The sequence below is a fragment of the Leptonotus elevatus genome, chromosome 5 (genome assembly GCF_054856555.1).
Source record: "Leptonotus elevatus isolate MCC_2025b chromosome 5, RoL_Lele_1.0, whole genome shotgun sequence".
NCBI lineage: Eukaryota > Metazoa > Chordata > Actinopteri > Syngnathiformes > Syngnathidae > Leptonotus > Leptonotus elevatus.
In genome coordinates, this window is record NC_141243.1 from 9,138,165 (window position 1) to 9,159,072 (window position 20,908).

General features: G+C 38.6%; 1 protein-coding gene across 2 annotated transcripts; it reads left to right on the forward strand.

Annotated features, from left to right (window-relative positions):
* The first annotated feature begins 650 nt into the window (after positions 1 to 650).
* septin5a (septin 5a) lies at positions 651 to 20,802 on the forward strand. Of its 2 annotated transcripts, XM_086076780.1 has the most exons (11): positions 651 to 804; positions 977 to 990; positions 14,620 to 14,710; positions 15,015 to 15,101; positions 16,316 to 16,439; positions 16,511 to 16,763; positions 16,856 to 16,957; positions 18,015 to 18,111; positions 18,200 to 18,335; positions 19,548 to 19,650; positions 19,881 to 20,802. In XM_086076780.1, exons 1-11 carry the CDS (start codon positions 759 to 761, stop codon positions 19,938 to 19,940), a joined length of 1,113 nt encoding a protein of 370 aa, XP_085932906.1. In that variant the 5' UTR covers positions 651 to 758; the 3' UTR covers positions 19,941 to 20,802. The 2 variants fall into 2 exon arrangements, with proteins under 2 accessions (XP_085932906.1, XP_085932905.1); XM_086076779.1 differs by lacking the exons at positions 651 to 804; positions 977 to 990 and adding an exon at positions 10,443 to 10,873.
* Positions 20,803 to 20,908: the final 106 nt, after the last annotated feature.

Here is a 20,908-nt window from a genome sequence, read left to right on the forward strand (position 1 = left end):
TTCTAAAAACTGTACAACCTATTAAAACAGGATATGATGCAGATTAACTGGCTAGATAAAACAACCAGAACAGTCCAGTTGCAATTGACTCAATGCCATAAGAGTGCAATAGCCCGGATGAATGAGAATATTCACAGGCTGGATATGAACGGTAAAAAAAAATTTTTTAAAAGGCAGAAAAATACCAGTTAACTCGTTTTTATTGTCAGTCTGCTAATTTAATGGCAAATGCACGACTCTGTTGGGCTCATACTGTACATTTGTAAATTTGCACTGACTGAGATAAGACCATTAATACAAAAAAAAAAAATGTGTATAGCAAATAAAATAAACTAATAGATTTTTAAAATGACATAAATAGGTTAAATAAAACATGTTAACAACATTCTTGTATTATCAACCTAATGTGTGAGTGTATCCTTTTGATGCCGTTGTTGTTGTTGTTGTTGTTAATGTTGTTTTTTTACAAAAATAGTTCCGATTTATTGGATTTAATTTTCTTACAAAGCAACCTGTGTCTTTGTCTTTAATCTGCTGTAAAACATCTTCGAATAAAAAGTGTCCTCTCAACTCCACTTCCTGCTTGTGGACAGCTCTGTGAGCTGATTGGCTGAGCCAGGGCGATGGGCGCGGCTTGCATCCCTCGCTGCTCGCCCTCCTTTTCTTTCCTTTTTTTCCCCCTTTCCTTCTCTCTCCTCCCTCTTGCTGCCTGCGTGTGTGTGGCAGCCGAGCGGGTCGCATCTTGTTGAGCGGTCGACATGACGGCCAGCATCCGATACAAGAGCCGGATTCCGGTGAAGACTGGTGAGCCTCATTTCGCGCTTCTTCTATCCTCTTGTTTGGAACCGGTTTCATTAACTACAAGCTCTTCGTGTTTGTGTTTTCTGGGCGTCGCTGTGCATCCTTGCACCTGCTCCTCCTCCTCCTCCTCCTCTTCTTCCATCCTCGAATCCATCGTGTGTGCCGTGGCCCACAGAGGAAACCGCCGAGGTAAGATACAGCATTCATTATCTCTTTTTTCATATATATTTTTTAAAATGTAATTTCACTTCTGTTTAGAGGAGGATTTTCGTTTTATGCATTTGTGAAGGATGCTGGAAGAAAAGGAGGAGGGGTGATTGTGATGGGAGGCGAGGTTTCATTTTTAGAAGTGGAGCAGCATCCATTATGCCCATCCTCTCCTCCATTAGCCTTTATGATTTTTCTCTACTTCCTTTTTATTTCCATTTAGAGAAGAAACACAGCTGCCATGTTATATTGCCTGCGGGGTTCTGTTGACCCTGGACCCCCACCCCTCCTCACCTCAGGTCACCCTACCCCCAGTTTTGCAAATGCTGTGTGCTTAATGGCATTAATCATAATATGCATAACATGCATTCATAGTATGCCACTATTAAGTTGCACTGTGAGGCTAAAGTTGACACCGAATTTATTAATTTTCAGATTGGGTCAAGTAAAAAAAAATACAAATTAAAGACTAATAAGTCCGAAATGATATTGCATTCAGCTCATGTGACTCTTACATAGCGCATCAACCTTTGCATCACAAATCATAATGAAGATGTGATTTATTAAAATTGCAATTGCATAGAATGTTATCAAAAAATGTAATTTCTTGAAAATAGACCTTTTGTTTACCCATCTGTCCAGACAACAAATTGATTCTAGTAAGCAGTGCTGCACTTATCTCAGAGCTTTTTTTCCTCAAACAAATACACTTTTGCTTCTTATTAGAACAATAAGCATAATAATCAAGCTGCTGTATTTACAGATTATTATGGAATTATGGGGCGGCTGAGGGTGAAGTAAGGCCACAATGCTATTAACTGTTTAATGACAGTCTCACAGTGGCAATTCACACAAATCCGCTTAATCTTTTATACGTGCTCGCTGAAATACTCAGAATCTGAATTTTATAACCACAAAAGTATTGTCGTTACAATGAGGATTACATTTGTAAAATGTACTTTTTCAAATATTATACCGTTAAAAAATATTTTTTTAAACACTTTGCTGATTGGCCGAGAGGAACCACATGGTTTTACCTCTGGCCTTATAGGGACTCCCTGAGGCATCCATTGCCTTGAGGTACCAGATGTGGTTCCTTGCCCTAAACACAACACAAGTTACCGTATAGAGGAGCATGCTCGCACATTTAGGTCACATCCACGATATGAATGTGCACGCTCACGTGTGAGTCATGTGACTGCAGGGATTTGTAATGATGTGAAAATGTAGCGCTTAGTGTGTGTGTGTGTGTTGCAAGGTGCAAGATGACTTCCCGTTGTGACATTTGACCTCTAAGCAGCTGTAGGTAGCTTTCCACACATATACATTATATACAGTACATGTGTATGCACAATATAATTAATAGAAATTCATTAGCAACACTCTCATTTGTTGAATTTGACATCCCTCAAACAGACCTTCTTAAGTCGCACGCATTCAGTCACAGATACTACAGGGTTCAAAAACATGAGGATGGCGAACCCAAGTGGACAAAAATAATACCTGCATCTCACTGCTTTGGTGCTAATTTCGTTAGCCTGTCTATGGTGTGATTTTTTTATTATTGTGTGTTAGCATTAAGCGAGTGGACTTTTGTATGTTATGTGGTTTGGTTCTACAACGCAAAAACTCAACACACAAAAAAAAATCAGCCGAGCCACAGCTCGTATCGGTCTCTCGTAAGTCGAGGTACTTTTGTGTGTGGACTGAGATGGCCTCATTCATTTTACAGGATACAGTATGTACTTTTTGGGACATTTGAGTTTGGCTCACTAAAAAGTTGGAACTCCAATAGTTGTCCCACATTGAAAACTCTTCTTGATGTGTCCGTATCTTCGGAGTCCAGTTGCGAGTACCCATCCTGTTTTTTTGTCGGCAGCTGTTTAGCCTCCTGATTGAATTATGACCCCCTGCAGCCCCTTTCCTGGCAGATAAGCCACACAGACAGATTTTCTCTCTCACTGAAATTCACACTTGGACCAAATCCAGTTCATCCACAAATCATCTTGTGGTCACGTGGTATCAACGCACACCGACGCACAGACGAGCTTATGAATTTTGCTGGAAAACCAGGATTAGTCTGATGGCTGCAAGCATTCAATCCAATCCAAGTATTGGACTCTATTTGAATATTTCAACGACACAGTATTGACTTTTTTTTTCTGTCTTCGTCATCTCATCTCCATGCGACCCAGCTGGGCTGTCGTTGGACTGTGCACACCCCGGAGAGCGTCCAAAATAATTCCGCTCACATTTGGTGGATGTTGCCATCACTTCCTGTGTGCTGTGGGAATGTGTTGCCAGGCAACAGTGGGGGTTTTTTTGTGGACGCTACTTTCGTGACCCATCCACAAGCTTGTGTTGTGTGAGTGGGCGAATACTCACTGGACTCTTTCCGTCACTGGTTAGAATGGAGTTTGATGTACTCAAGTGATTTTTGTACAAAATTTGCTGTTAAACTTCCAACATTGCATAATATACAGTATAAAGTGTCTTCAGTAACATGCAGGCTTTTTGTGATTGAAAAACAAAAAAAATCAATTCAGTTGTAAATTGTAATTTTTTTGTTTTCATTTTATTTCTAATTTAATTTAAGATTAATTTTGGCACAGTGGACAACTGGTTAACACATCTGCCTCACATATCAGAGATCCTGGGTTGGAATCTGGGCTCCGGCCTTCCCGTGTGGAGTTTGCATGTTCTTCTCTTGCCTTCGCGAGGTTCTGGTTTCCTCCCACATTCCCAAAAATATGCATGGTAGGTTGATTGAAGAATCTAAGTTGTCCATAGGTGTGAATTGTTGTTTGTCTCTTTGTGTCCAGCGATTGGCCCGTGAGGTTCAGGATGCACTCTGCCTACCACCCAAAAACAGCTGGGATAGGCTCCAGCATGCCTGTGACCGTAGTGAGGATAAGAGAATGGAGAATGTTTTTAATTTTAAAATTTTAATCTAATTTTAACTTTAATTATAAATATGAATTTAAATGGTATAGTTATTTTTATTCAATGTAAAAAATATATATATATATATTTTCAACTTGTAACTTTTATTTAATCTAACTTTTATTTTAATTATATTTGTTTTATATTCTTTTTTTTTAGTTATATTTTTTAATAGCATTTTTATTTTATTTTATTTTATTTACCAAAAAGAAATATTTCACAAATAAAATAATCTAGAGTATTTACATTTGTTGGCTTTCTATACCAAATCTTCCACAAATTTTATTTTGTGATATCTTTTAACCGGTTAATGAAACACTGAGACATTTTTACATGCTTCTTACAATATACATTTTCCAATATATTGTTTTTTCCATACAGTGTGACTGATTGATTGTTTATTCCAGAGAGGATTAGCTGTGTGTTGGAGTAACGATGAATAATTGATTGTTCGAGGAAAGCACATCAAGCATTCAATTGTTCTCATCTCATTGATTGTCTCAGCAGGAGAAGTGAACAGATGTTGAGTGCGATACGTGATAAGTGCAAGTCTTCACTGGGCAATAGAGGAAGACCTTGTGATTACAATTCAAGTGCATTTGACAAGTTCAACTTTCCATATGTGATCGCTTACTCCCGTGAGACAAAACATTGGGTACATAATCCACGTTGAAGTGCCATTCTGAATTGATGAAGGCTACCCGCTATTAAGAAGCTAGCGCCGCTAGTGAATGCTAATTTAATGGGTGGAGAAACTCAATGTGAGGGAAGTAAACACAAGCTCACTTGCTCACTTTCCCCATCGTCCTCAGTTGTGCTGGCCCCGCCCCCTGACTCGTTCAACCAATCACATTCCGATACCTTCATGGCCTCACAGACAGTCGGAACTTATTCGGTTATTCACCAATTCATTTAAAACAACCACAGGGTTGCTACTTGTATGTAAGGGAATACTAGGGAATGTTTTGCAAAAAAATATATTTTAGCAAACATACAGTTGTGTTAAGATTGAGTGGAACAGCAGTCAAAAGACACAATTATTGGTATACAAGCCATTAAGAAGTTAATTTTGTCCCCTTGTTTGGTTTCTCCTTTTAAAGCAAGTCACAAGTGTTCCAAAAAGCTTTTGAGGAGTTAGCTGGAGGCTGACCCACATTTTCCGATACGCCAAATCAAAATCCAAAGTGACCAACGTTGTTTGGTCTGCTTGATAAGATTCGGATTACAGCTCTGCGCAAATGTCTGAGCTGTACTGTAAATCCCACCCAAAAAACACATGAAGATTATTACATAATATTTATCAGGACCTTGGATATTTGTCTAAAGCACACAGAAGTGATTTTGGATGGATGCCGTATTTTGTCAAGAGCTCAGCTTTCCCCCCTCAGAGATCTTAAAAAGCAAAGTCTGCTATTTGTTTTGTGTACGGAGTCAATGTAATATTGAAGCGGCGCTGGGATGTTTTTAACCGTTAAACTGGAGCGTAGCATTTCAGGCCAAATGTAAACAATCCGTTCCATTCAACTTGAGGTGTGTGCCTGCGGGATGGGGAGGCTGGGCTCAATGCCAGTAATTACACGCTGCCGGATTAGCATTAGCGTTAGCATAGCGGCCAATTCGGTGTTTGTGGGCCTGTTCATCACTAAGTGCTGAAAAAAGCTGGTTATGAGAGCTAACACACATCCCATTCCCTCGTCTCAAGGCCGTGGAACCCTGATGTAGATATACAGTGTTGCCTCGAGATACGAGTAACTTGTGAGGGGGCATACTTGAGATACGAGCGCTGTACGGTGGCAGATGACTCCAATCTCAACAAGCAGAAATTTGGCAAATATAAAGTGTAAATATTCCTCAACAAAAGGTGTCAAGCTGTTTATTGCCATTTGCAGTGGAAGCATAAAACAAAGAGAACGACTCATTGTATATTTAAAACAACCGCACAGCCTATGCTAGTTTAATGCTAGCATAGAATGGGAAACATCACTTTTCATTTCGTTGAAGCACATCGGTCGGTTCGATCACCCAAGTGTACATTCAGACATATCATCAGTTATTATTAATTCGCAATAGAGAAACAAAAAACAAACTTTATTTCATGATACTATGAATTTAAATGTGAAACCTATGACTCTATTTTCATAATCTAATGTCTTTATTTTTGTACAACTTTTGCCCTACGTAGACTGCAACTTTTCTTTGGAAAATAATAATAATAATAATAATTATATATATATTCAAAGAAAATACAACTTTAGCTTGTACTATTATAACTTCATGACTTCAAATTTTATTTTTGTTTGTACTGTATTGTAATCGTTTTTATCCATTAAGCACATAAGGTTTGTCTTGTGCATGAAATGCACACTATAAATAAAATTGGATTAATATAAAAATGCCACCCCCTTGCCCCTATAATTACAATTTATTTCTCGTAAAATTGCAGCTATTCTTGTAATATTTCAACTATTCATGTAATTATATCACTTTAGTTTTGTAAACATGCAAATTGTAATTCTATGATTGTATTATTTTAAAAGTACAACAAATGTAACCATGTGCAAAAATATATATATATTTTTTTTAAACCCTCCTTATTTTAGAAATATATCTTTCTGCCACTTAAAATTCTGACGTCGATAACACACGAGCTCTTCTATTCAATTTGAATTTGACAGTGCCTGAAACCTCCATGTGGGGGCGCTATTGTCTATTGTAATTTTTAATACAAAGTCCTGCGCTTACTGTTAAGTCGATCAGGATAGAACTCACGCTCTACTTCTGACTAGTGTTGTTTTGTGACTGCAGAGAGAAAATTTGGTCTTTGCTGGGAGCTGCTTGAAATATTTTTGACCCATTTTCAAAGTGCGCCCTCCTTGGACTTGGCCCATTTGGAACGGGTTCAATATGAATTGTGTGTTTTTGAATCAACGCTAACTGCTGGGTTTTATTGTGGCATCGCTTCCTGTAATGTCATGCCATTGAATGAACATGTTGATGGCTCCATGTTGAGCTTTGGATCTTTTGCCTCTGTCTGACTGTCCAAGAGGACAAGCATTGACACATTCATTTAAATGTGTACACGAGTGAAAGACATCTTTCTGTTTGGTACTGAAATCATTAATTTGTTAATATGCAACATTTTTGATAAGCCGCTAATCATTTAAGACGCTTAAAACAAACATTTGCTTTCTCTGAAATGTAAGGATGTGTGTCTGCGTTCGTGTGCGAGACAGCTGGCCTCTGAGACAAAAGGTCTTAGGGCTTTTGTCTGCGGTGCTATTATAGGATGCATCTGCTTCTTTCTTTCATGAAGACAAAACACACACTTAATAGCACACACGTTGCACTATCCCCACCATCGCCTGAACTTAAAACTGAATAACAAAAGTCCACATGAGACGATAAACGCTGAGTGTAATTCAACTATCGGCCACGAGATGGCGATACATTTGTTTAGTTTGAGACTGCGTCAATTTGAAAGAAGAAGAAGAAAACAGGAACTAATGTATTTTAGAGTAGCCTAGTTTTTGTTGAAAATTATTAAATGCCGCTGTATTCTTGCATTTTACATAAATTGACGGCTGTAGGGCATTTTATAATATACATCTTTGGACAGGATTTTATATGTTAAATGTTTGTTTGAAAAAAAAAACTGGATCTGCTTACTGTGAACACAGAGGAATCAGTACACTGTTGCACAGTTTGTACAATATTTTTTGTGTTGTATAAGTGTTTTAATGTGCTTGTATTTTAAAACGTGTGTTTATAGGAAAAACATAAATGCTATAAAATATGCCTAGACAGTTTTATAGGGTACTTCTATATAGCTGATTTCACTCATTGCGGGCGTAACCCCAGTTAGTGTCCAGCAAACTTATTTTTGAGAGTTGACTTAATTTTTTATTTTTTATTTACATTTAATTTAATGTATTCTTTTTATTTTCATTTTCATTTAAAATATAATTTTATGTGTATTTTTATTTTCAAATTTAATTTTGTTGCAAAGTTGTATCTTTATTTTAATTTATATATATATATATATATATGCCCTGCGATTGGCTGGCAACCAGTACAGGGTGTACCCCGCCTACTGCCCGAAGCCAGCTGGGATAGGCTCCAGCAACCCCCGCGACCCTTGTGAGGACAAGCGGTACAGAAAATGGATGGATGGATGGATATATATATATATATATATATATATATATATATATAAATTAAAATAAAATATATATATATTTTTTTTAATCCCCATTTTTCACTCTCAGTCTCTGCGTGATGTGCACACAATCATGGCCAAAAACGAGGCGCTCTAGCGAACAATGAGGCGCTCAAAATTTTCTATAGTGGGAGAGGAGCTCAAGTGGGCCAACGGTTTGTCACTGTGTGTGTAAATCATTTGTATTGCCGGGTGACCAATCTAAGGTGAGGACAAGCACAATAGAGCCTATAGAAAATGGTTGGTGTGGAGGTGTCATAAATAACGAAATGAAGGCGAGTTGTGTCTCTTTTTACTCTCCACATAAAATCGATTATTTACCCAACAAGCAGCAAGCTACTCTCCTTCAACCCTTTCAAATCTATCATCCCTTTGAACTGTGTCCGTCCAGGGTCAGGATGAAAGTCGCTCCCTTGTGGGTCACCACATTGGCTGGGTAAAAAAAAACAAAAAAAAACAGTTCATGTTTTGAGTGTGAAGTCTCCTTATGGTGTAGTGTGTGTGTCCAAATCACTGGCTGTGACATCCTAACAGGGTGTGTCTGCTACTTGGTGGGAAAGTAAAAGATCAGCTTTTTTTTTCCCCCAAAGACGCTGCCCACATCATATGTACCACAGCCACGCCCAGCCCACGCCCAGCCCCACGCCCAGCCCCACACCCGCACCCACCCACACACAACACTGTCACATCTGGAAGAAATCTCCTGCAGCCTTCGTTGCAACAAAATCCACCTCTTAAATCCATAGATTAAATAGAGTTAGATAGGTTTTTGTATTATGGAAAGTGGTTGGTCAACTTTTACTAGTTGTCGACAGCCAGTGGTGGAAATAAGTAAATCCCTATGTTGCAAATGTTATTGTATTTAAGTAGATTTTCCAGCTTTACGCCTTGACTTGTGATTTTTTGGGGGATACAAACTGTCATTTGGTTGTTGCTTCTTTTCTTTTCTTTTTTGTCTTAAGACTTCACAAGAATCGGACATCATCGATTCACATTGCCTGACAATATCAGTTTTTGGCACTAATGCGCGATTAAGCTAGTTTGCTAACAACCAAAAGACATCAGGAAGGGACAATACATTAGGTAAAAGCCTGTTTTGCCATCACATTTCCTGTTTGTGTTATGTGATGAACAAAAGCGTGATTTTATACTGTACAATACTTTTGAGTGTGATTTTGCTTGTGGAAAAACAGACTAAAAAAAATATATTGATACAATGTAAAGGGGAAAAAGGAAATAGAGAGTGTAAGTCAATTGAAGGTGAGATCTTGGGGTCTCAGGGCGGTGTGGGGGAAAAAATAGACACAGCAGCAACATGGAGGAACATTTTCCGTGTGTGTTAGCATAGCTACTAGCTAGCTAACCGCATGCTGAAACAGTAGAAATGGACCTGGAAATAATAACTAAAATTACCTTAAAGATGTTTTTGTTTGAGGGGGATTTGTCAGATACAAAAACTTGTTAGATCATTTAGCATTCTTGGTTACTCGGTTAACAAAGTTAGCAAAACTGTGGGAATATTCTGAAAGCATAAATGGCGAGCCAACTAGCTAGCTAGCTAGCTAGCCCGTAATTGTTAGAAACAACAACAGCGTATATGTGAATAGGAGGTTTTTGTTTTCTCTGTAAGAGCTCAATTCAACAAAAGAGGGACACGTTTTTTGTGCGTGTCGGTTTGTTAAAAATTGTTCTAAGTAACGGACGGTTATTGGTTTTAATTTACTTAAATTAAGTTTGAAGTCGCTTTTGAATCCTCTCAGCAGCCTGCGGTCCATTTGCTCCATTCGTGTTATGGCCAGTTGTTGGCAAACAAGGGATGACATTTTGTTCCATTTTCTAGAGGTGAATGTTCTGCCATAGTTTCAGAAAAGCTCCCGATGTAATGAATCTTAGTACTTTTACTTAAGTGCAGAGAGTCCGTACTTTTATCGTACATTTCTATTCTTTGTTTAGAATTTAATTTTGTTTCAATTTGTGCGTCTTTTGTTAGAATGATGCTCCTGTTTCTCAATGCGACCGGCTTGGCTGGTGTTATTGCAGCTCGGCGATGTATATTGTGACATCACTGAGCATGTGGACGAACAGGTTGACTTTCCTCACAAGTTGATCATTGTTATGACTGCAGGTCCATACTCGCAGCCTGAAGAGATGTTTAGTGGATTCACGTGTTGTTTCTATGAGGACCTCTTTGCTCCTCTTCCTGCTCAGACAGGTTCTCTCTCTATCTCTCTCTCTCTCTCTCTCTCTCTCTCTCCCTTTCACGCTGAGCTCAGCAAAGTTGAGACTCTTTCTGAAAGGGAGTGAACACGCGCCAAATGAATGAATTTCTTTCAGGCCTTTCCCTGGTTTCCTCCCACAAATTGGCACCTCTGGCCCCGCTTCGCCTGGCTTTCTGTTTCCCTCGGCGCAATGTGAATTCCTGCGTACCTGTCTGAACAAGGGCAGACGGCGCGAGCGCTGTGGTGAAAGAGCAGGAGTGTAAAGAAAAGGGAGAAACAGGGAAGATCACTTAGAAGGGGGAGTTTATTTTTTTTGTGTTTTGAGGCGTCCCGTTTGTCGTATCCCGATCCCGTTGGACTATTCTTTGACTGGGTGGACACGTCGGCCAGCAGCTTTTGGTGCACTTATAGCATGGATGCCATCATGCTGCAGGAGAAACTAGTTGAACGACTCCTGTGCCCACGAGTGAGAACGGCCAGACAGAAGGTAAAAAGCTGGGCTAATGAAAGATTTGATATGGAAAGAAAATTGGGTGGGGGGCAGCATTTACTTAGGTTACATATCGGAAAACTACAGAAATCGCTGTCAGGGGCACACCCGCTAGGAAATTTGTATCATACAAGTTCTGTACTTGGGCCACTTAAAAGACGCCTAACATTCTGTTACTATTATTATTGTTACTGTCAAATGTGCATTTTTCTTTTTATTTTACCAGTATACTATTGGTTATTATTCAGTATTGTATTTTTCAAGTCACGCGACTTGGATTCGAGTTGACTTGGGTCACTGATTTGAACTTCATGACTTGACAAGTCACTTTGTGTACATTTGAAAATCGACAGTTTAAAAAAAAAATGTATATCTACCCAATAAATGTAAGGTAACAATTTACAGACACTTTAATTGGATGATTTTAAATCTTGTATTTGAGTGAAGAGTACCCTAATTCAAAAGCTATGAAGTACTTAGTCGACATAAATTGAGTAAAGTTGACCTCAAATCCTGGCATTTGGTAAATATGTTTGGGCATAACAGCTCCCTACGGACAAAACATTGCACAAATCATACATAGCAAATTGCATTGGTTGGGTATTGAACCCAGGTTAGCAGCTATGCTAACCACTATACCCCACCAATGCTTTGTAAGTAAAGGGGCTTTTTTTCACCACAGCACACTCTGCTGGACACTGTCCTAATTGCAGGAAAGTGTCACAAGTATGCTTTGTTAGTTCATTTATCGACTTTTAGACCAACGTGTGTTCTCCATGCAGTGCTGTTCACCCCCCCACCAGGGTTAGGGTTAGGGTTAGCATAACATGCCAATGACAAGTTCTATATAAAAACGCCGGCTGTGTGTTTGCACGGTTGCAGAGTTTTTTGGGTTCTGGTCAATGTGGCGTCTGCGTGCCTGTGAATGTCCTCTGCTGTCATGCAGCCAACCTCCGTCCGAGTGTGTATTTATATCTACACACCAAAACTGATGTGGTGATGTTCTGCCACAGAGAGCAGGAGAGAAAACCGAGAGACCCCTTTGCTTTTTTATTTTATTTTTTATTTTTTACATGTTGACAAGCAGTCCTGTTGAGGCAGATTTGGTCTTGCTTCTGTGCAGGGTTTCTTCCTTTTTTCCTAATGAGGAAAAGCGCGTTACAAAATGATTGGCTGGATGGAAAAAGTGCCTGTCGTTGTGATGTTAGCGAACCACTTACAGTAAAAATGTCAGCTTTCTATTTTTGAGCACGGGCCGCTACAGAGGTTAAACTGTTAAATACAAGGACAAATAAATCTAGTGCAGTGTCTTACAGTATGTGTTGTTGCTCTTCGTTTGTTAGCAAGTGTACCGGCTTTGTTACAGTTCAATGCAGAACCTAGGCCGTCTCAACTGTGTGGCAGACAAGGTTATTTTAGTTGACTAAAACTAACGAAAAAGCTCAAACAAAAATTCAAAAAAATATTTCATTAACGAAATAAAATCAAAACGAAAATGCTTAAAAAAAACAACAACGAAAACTAACTGAAACTACATTTTATGTTAACAAAACTAACTATAATTATAGCGTTCGTTTTAGTCTTTGGTAATACATTTAATGCATGAGCCTTTGGGGATGATTTTAAATGTGATTTTAAGTAGATTTATGTTGATATTACCCGCCGCAATAAGGACATTTGAAAGTGTGTCACACAAAAGTGACCTCATCTAGCAGCAGCCAATAGAAAAGCACCTTCAGATGACGTCGCTCCCATGGTGTTTTTTAAATATTGCGCACAAGTAATACACTTTTTTTTTTTTTACTAAAACTGAAACTAACTAAACTAAAACTAAGGATTTATAAAATAACTAAAATTAATAAGAACTAACAGAACCACTTTGAAAACTAACTACATTTAAAAAAACAAAACTCAAAACAAAATAAAGACTAACTAAAATGAAAAATTCCAAAACTATAATAACCCTGGTGGCAGACATGCTGACTGCTAGCTAGGCCAACGTGCTAGCTGCCCATGACCTAACAACTAGCTTGGTCAACCTACCTAATGTACGAACGTATAGCTAAGCATGCTAACTATGCCAATGTGCTGCCAATAACAATGCTAGCTACTGACTAATGTACTCACAAACTAGCTAATATAACCATGCTAACTACAAACTAGGCTAATGTGCTACCCTTGACCACGCTAACTGCTAACTTTGTACTAAACAAACTAATGTACTAACATATAACAGCTTATGTAACATTCTGCTTATTTGACAGGCAATTTAGAACAGAGTAACTTGTGCCAAACTCATACAAAAGTTTTTTCATCCCACCGGCAAATTCCAGACATAAAAACGAAGCAATGTTGCTTATTCAGTGCAGTCTAGAGACCAAGCAGACTTGGCACAACATAGGCAGCTTCTGCCAGAAAGCAGTTCATTTGCAACTCAAAATGAAGGGGAATTCATTTGAGGACAATAATGTCCTAATTCTGGTTTGAAAGAAAGCATTAATGTTAAGCTATAGAGAGGGCTTCATTGAACAGAGCGGGAAGTTTGCCTTATCAACCATCGTCCGCTTTTGACAATATCCTGACATGACATCCGTACCCAAGAATATTGTCTCCTTTCTCAGAAAGGGTGGTTTTACAGGTCAGTTGTTTACCAGCCATGTCAACCAACAACAACCACTCTATTGTGACCCCCTCAGGGGAAACACTCTCCTGAGATACATTACATTTGTAGACATCTCAAATTTAGAACAGAAGAAGCATTTTTGATTTAAGGTGAAAACAAGAAGAGTCCAGTTGCCTCTATTTAACCTTTTCAAATGGCTTGTGCAATTAGATATTTTGGGCAAAGTAGAGCGTAGTTACGGAAGCGTATTGCATTCACTTGAGAAAAAAAAAAATTCTGACTAATTTTTTTTGGGGGGGGGGGGGGGGGCTTTGTTTTTTGAGTATTTTTTTTCATTTTCTGTTTTTCTGAATATTTTTTTCTGTCCAAAAAATATTCCGAAAAACAGGCAGAATTTTTTTTGCAGAAAAACAAAGCTGGTGTTTTGTTTTTCTGAGTATTTTTTTTTGTTTTTACCTTAACTCCAAGTTACTTACTGCAGACTCGCTAATAACAGAAGCGGACACTTTCCCGCATACCTCCATATGCAATAAGATGGTCATGTTTACTTACTGGCTCCCAATAAAGGAATGAACGTGTATACTGTATTGTAGTTTGTTTTCTCATCTCTGAAAGGGAAAACCCTTTAAAAAAAATATTCAGAAAAACAGAAAAATAATTATTTTATAAAACAGGGAAAAATAAAAATAAAAAACAGAAAAATATATAGAAAAAAATTATTCAGAAAAACTGAGAAAATATATTTTTTTAAACAGAAAAAAAATACTTTAAAAAAACCAGGGGAAAAATATTCAATAAAACAGAAAAAAAATACTCAAAAAAACAAAGCTCCCCCCAAAAATTAGTCAGAAAAACAGGACTTTTTTTCCCCCACTGAATGCAATACGCTTCCGTACGTAGTGACTCAAATGGTGTAAATAAATTCCTGTATCCGACTAGACCTTTATCCAGATTGTCAGCAAAAATAACTAACTGGCCTACAATATTTTTGCATCAAAACAATACCTCTTAAATATTTCACTCTTTTGCTTCGTGAAGGCAAAAAAAAAGAAGTTCCTGTTTTCGATGTACCTGTGTTTCCCATACAAGGTGAGGCATGTATGTGTTTTGTGTTTCCTAGGAGAAGCAGTATGTGGGCTTCGCCACTCTGCCCAACCAAGTCCACAGGAAGTCTGTGAAGAAAGGCTTCGATTTCACTCTCATGGTGGCAGGTGTGTTTGGCTTCTCACCAAGTTCTCAACAATCACTACAATGATCTGAAGTACCTATAAAAAAATGTATTGGTATAATAGTGTTTTGTCATTGAATACACTAACTGTATGCTTCTTTTGATAAACCTGCGTAATCCGTAGCGATCCACGAAAGTAGTGTTCAGGGTTAGGTCAAAATTGTAGAAATAACAGTATGAGAATATCATTGAAAACTTTATTTCAGCAGTTCAACAAATGAAAAAGCGATTGTCTTTTTTTCGCTACACACAATGAGAACTATTTCATGATTTTATTGACTGATCAGGCGAATCCGGAATGGGCAAGTCCACTCTGGTCAACAGCTTGTTCCTCACCGACCTCTACAAGGACAGAAAGCTGCTGAATGCCGAGGGTGAGTCTCGTAATGATCAGCTACATTTTCACTGCTGTCTGCTTGACGGATGTGCTCGGAGGTCTGCTATTTATATAAGAGACTTTCTCTTGTACTTTTTGTCATGTCACATGGCCGCAGGCAGTGCCCCGCTCTTATCTGCTTTTTTCGTTACGAGGAGCTCAAACTGCATCGAGTTACTTAGTGGCGCTCACACATGTTCAGTGTTGACGTAGCTTTAGACATTCATGATGCAAACAGCAGCTTGATTGATCAATATTTCTTAAAAAACAACACACACTTATGAATCTTGTTTCAATTATAGGCCATTTAAGTACACTGGTGCCTTGAGATATGAATTTAATTAGTTCTGTGACCATGCTTGTAACTCATCATTCCTGTCTGAAATGAATACAAGTGCCATTAATCAGTTCCAGCATCCCTTAAAAAAAATAACTCACTAATGTTGTATTTAAAAAAAAAAAACATTCAATTGAATCTAAACAATTAAACAGTTTGTGGCTCCTTCTGGTGTATGTGACTTGGCCACCGGGGGGCAGTGTAATATCATCATGCACAGAGCTGTATACAGAGAGTTTTTTTTTTTATTCAACTCACATCTAATACAATACAAACAATTGCAAAGCACTGCATAATATTACAATCAAGTCAATTACATAAAACATCAAGATATTATATATATAGTTGACCAATCAGAGCCTAAAGTACAACGCTGTGATTGGTCAACTGCTGATCACATGACATATGGACGCCATCTTGTGAGTTGGCCAAACTCTCTCTATCAACGGCTCTGATCATGCAGACACAAATAAGGATGAGTGTCACAAATGCCGTAGTCATTTTTCACAGAGGATAAATCATATATGCCTGTGAGTATTATTTAATTGTCTACATGTGTTGATGAACTTTTTGAGTCCGTTGCTTTAGAGTTATAAGAGTTATAACACAGGCAAATAAATGCAATAGCTCATCTATAGCATTTTGTATTATGTGTTAGCATTATGCTAGTAGATTCGGACATAGTTATAATTTTTTCTTCGTAAGTGTTTGAAATACATAATGTGTAATTCTCTCTGCTTTATATTTATTTGTATTCTTAATTTTGTTTTATATTTATGTTTTCATATATTTTTTATTTTTTTAATGTTTATTTATATTTAATTGCTTGCCTTATCCTGACGCTCACTTTTTCTTCACGTCGTCATGGTGACCAGAGCGCATCAACCAGACGGTGGAGATCATCAAACACACCGTGGACATCGAGGAGAAGGGAGTCAAGCTCAAGCTAACCATCGTGGACACGCCGGGCTTCGGAGACGCCGTCAACAACAATGAATGGTGAGCTTTCCTCTGTTAGCGCCTCAAAACGCTGGGGAACGTGCCTGATGTGCGTGTGTGTGTGCGCGTAGCTGGAAACCCATCACAGACTACATCGACCAGCAGTTCGAGCAGTACTTCCGAGACGAGAGCGGCCTCAACAGGAAGAACATCCAGGACAACAGAGTCCACTGCTGCCTCTACTTCATCCCTCCATTTGGTCACGGGTTGCGCCCAGTGGATGTCGAGTTCATGAAAGCTCTGCACGAAAAGGTGAACATCATCCCGCTCATCGCCAAAGCCGACTGCCTCACTCCCAGCGAGATCAAGAAGCTGAAGGACCGAGTGAGTGCAAGCACTTTGCACGTTGGCGGCGTGGTTAACATTCATTTTGATTGAAGCGTGTGCGTGTGCGTGTGTTGTTTACGTGTATGCAGATACGAGAGGAAATCGACAAGTTTGGCATCAAAGTCTATCAGTTCCCTGAATGTGACTCAGATGAGGATGAGGAGTTTAAGCAACTGGATAAAGAGTTGAAGGTGGGCATAGATGCCTCTACTTTTATTTTTAACCCTTTGAATTTGGGTTTGTTTGCACAATAGCAGAAAAGGTTGGAAAACATTTTTAGTGTCAACAGAGGGAGCTTCCACTTCTTATACAATGTAATTTCTTCATGGTCAGCAGAGGGTACCTCTACTTTTGAAAATCAAAATTGTGTCATTAAAAGGAAGTAAGACATTAAATGCCTCTGTCTAAAAATATCACATGAAGTTGCTCTTTTGCCCGAAAATGTATGAATGATGAAATCTGGTAGAAAATAGCAAACAATGCAATTTCTAAGTTATAGAATGAAGCCTATTTTATCCAAATTGTATGATTTTTGTCATGTAAATAACAAAAAATTTGATATTCGTAGATTTCAGTTACCCGAAAGATGTCACGAGAGAAGCCAAAAGTTACAATTTGAATGTGGACAATATATTATTTACAGACAGTATTTAAATAGCTGAATATGACATTTTGAAAATCACGCAAATATCCACACCTTTGGGAAATTGTATACATTTGTATTAACAGCAAAAAATAATAAAACGTTTTTTAAAGACAGCAAGGTAAATGACTTACAACAGCTATCCAATACAGTTGTTAACGCTTGTATGACTAGAAGAATTTTAAAATGCTACTTAAAGCATTGTCAGTGCAGTTAAGTTTTTTGATGGTGACAGACAGAAAGAAAAATAATTTCTATTTGCGATATTTGCTATTGGAAAAAAATATTTCATTGTGGAATGGATTGTATCGTATGTGGCTTTATGGGTTGAGTTTTTTTTTCCAGGTTCATTCTGTGCCCCCCTTTAAAGGAGCACAGCTTGAGCCTCGATCCCCCTCCCCGTCGCCCCCTAATGTTTTCATCTAACAAACTTGAGGTGCTGAAAGGCAACCCGCCAGACTTCCGTGTTGTTCATTGCTGTTTTCATCTTTCTTGGATGGGCTGTTATCCATTAAGGCATCAATAAAGTAATCTGAATCCAAATCTCAGAGGTTTCACTGATCGGGTCGGCGCAAATCCAAAGCTGTACGTGTACGTGTGTGCAGGAGTGCACCCCATTCGCGGTGATTGGAAGTAACACAGTGGTGGAAGCTCGAGGGCAGCGGGTGCGAGGGCGACTGTACCCATGGGGAATTGTTGAAGGTGCCTTCATCGTTTGTTTGTTTTTAACATCTGGATGCCGCTTCTGAAAAGCTGAATGACTCATGTGAAATGTGATTCTACTCTGCAGTGGAAAACCAATCCCACTGTGACTTTGTGAAGCTGAGGAACATGCTGATCCGCTCGCACATGCACGACCTCAAAGACGTCACCTGCGACGTCCACTATGAGAACTACAGAGCGCAGTGCATACAGGAGATGACAAGGTGCAGCATGCACACCACTGATTATTTTTTATTTTTTTTGCTTATAGGCACTACTGAAACGCTCTCATACACTCTACTGCAGAGATGAGCAGATTAAATGCTGGAATGGGCCACCATTTTTTGTCAGTGCTTCTTCTCATTTGAAGTCATGTCTTCGTTTGTCAACTGTGGCTGTCGCTTTAATTAAGACCATGCACGTACTCACACGCACATGATGAACGAGCCTGACATAGATGCTGCAGTTAAGCTTTGGGCCAGAGGTGGCAGTCGTGAGTAAAAAAGTGACAAACTGCACAAAGATACTTATAATACATTTTTCAATGTGTGTATAAATGATCAACTTATCTAATCCATTAACAGTGGGTTTGAAGCAATCAACAAAATAAGACGGCACAAAACTGTCGGGGGGAAAAAACATAAAATGCAATAACTAATTTTCAGCATTTTTTTTTTTTTACAAAAATCAACTCACAATTTTAAGATTATTAAGTTACCATGTTTGCCCTGCAAATCATTCCAAATTGGGAGAAAATAATTAGGCCTACTCATGTTGTACAGGGCAGTACAAGATCCAATGTCTGCCATCTTGTGGTGAATGGTGATATTACAACTTAAAACTAAAGTTCCCCAGATTTGCATATTTACAGTTTTTTTTTTCCTTTTCTGTTTTTTATTTATTTTGGATTTCCCCTAATTTTTCCTGGATGGACCCCCCCCCCCCCCCACACACACACACACACACACTTTCCCCCTTTTTTGTGTGGAAAACGAATATTGAATGTTTATCAGCGTTTTTTTTTCCTCCCCTTTGAGTTAATAAATAAATAAATAAATGTAAACTTATATTAATAATTTAGTTTGTATGTATGTGATCATTTCAGTAATTCTTATGAGAGCATTTCAGTAGTGTATTTGACCGTAATAAAATTCAGTAGTGCGTTTGAGAATATTTCAGTAGTCTGTATTAAAGCATTTCTAAAAAAAATATATATAAAAAAGTGTCAGTACCTTCTACGAGAGATTCTCATCATGCTGCTTTAAATGAGAGCGTTTCAGTGGCGTTTGAGAGGCAATCCTGTATGATATTCCGGTTGTCCCCTCATACGGGCACGCGTGTTTTGTACACAAACCTCGTGGTCACATAACTGCCGATGTTTTGGGATTTCAGTGCTGAATCGCCCGCTTCAACTCCTCTGTTCTCTCTCTCCCAAGTAAACTGGCACAGGACAACCGCATGGAGAGTCCCATCCCCATCCTGCCGCTGTCCACTCCCGACGCGGACACGGAAAAACTGATCAAAATGAAAGATGAGGAAGTAAGGCGACAACTGATGTGATGAAGTGACATTAGAATACAATGAGCAGTTATTGTGATGTGACGATCAGAGTCACTTTTCATGCCAAGGAATTTCCCCTCACGGTGTCATTGCATAATACTCAAAAACAGAATTAGATCAATGGAATTTTTGAAATGTCATTTTAAAATTTTCTGCCGCTGTTTGCTGAAACCTTCTTCTTCTTTCCCTTCTTCTGTGTGTGTGATCAGCTGAAGCGGATGCAGGAGATGCTGACCAAAATGCAGCAGCAGATGCACGAAAAAGACTAACGACCACAACGCAACATTTGATTTTGTTCAGTGCACATTTAAGTTCAGTTTGGTGCTTTTTGTATAGCTCGTCTGCCTGGATGCTTGTTTTGCCCCCCCCCCCCCCCAACTCAAACTATGACCCCCACTACTTCCCCCAACTGTGGTTAAACAATATACAATCCTAATTTAAATCACTAATCAGTGTACCTAATTTATAAAGACAGTGCTGAACTTTTTTTCTTTTTTTTTAAATATTATGTCAGGGTATAACTATGCGTGGAATTTACATTTGAATGGTGTTTTTTATCCAGTGTGTGAGGGAGTGTATTTGTGTCATTAATCCTCTTCTGGTGTCCATAATATTCCAAATAGTCTTTGCACAATTGCTTTCCATTTATTTAAATTCTTCAGATGATCATAAGGAATGCATTATTTATATGAAATTCAGGATGTGAGCAGCTTTTTTTTTGTCATTGGTTGGCCGGTTTAAAACTGCACTTATTGTCATTCGTCAAACGTTAACTGTGAATGCACGTAGTAATAATAATAATAACAATGATAAAAAATAATTATTATGATGACAGGGTTCTTGCATAAGCATGCGGCCGCTACTTGTATCTGCTTGACACTCTCCACTGCTTCACAGCTGACATTTTTACGCCCGTATCAAAACTTTATCTGACCTTTTTTCTTTTCTCTTTCGCTTTTGTGGAGGAGCAAATACTTGTAGCGTTGATGCTTCTGTTTTTGTTTTTGTTTTTGAAGGTGTGAATTGTGCCCATGAAGAAGAGCAGGGTGTGAATGAGTGCAAACAGAGGAAAAGTGCATCTTCCTTCTGTACAACATGACAAATAATAAACGTTTTCTTGTCATTCTGTAAGTGGTTCTTGGGAAGAAATTGTCCATTCTTTCCGGCTGTCACAGAGCTTGGCGGATATTATTTTCCGAATCATTATCTTTAGCAGCCATTCTTCCTTCATCCTGAC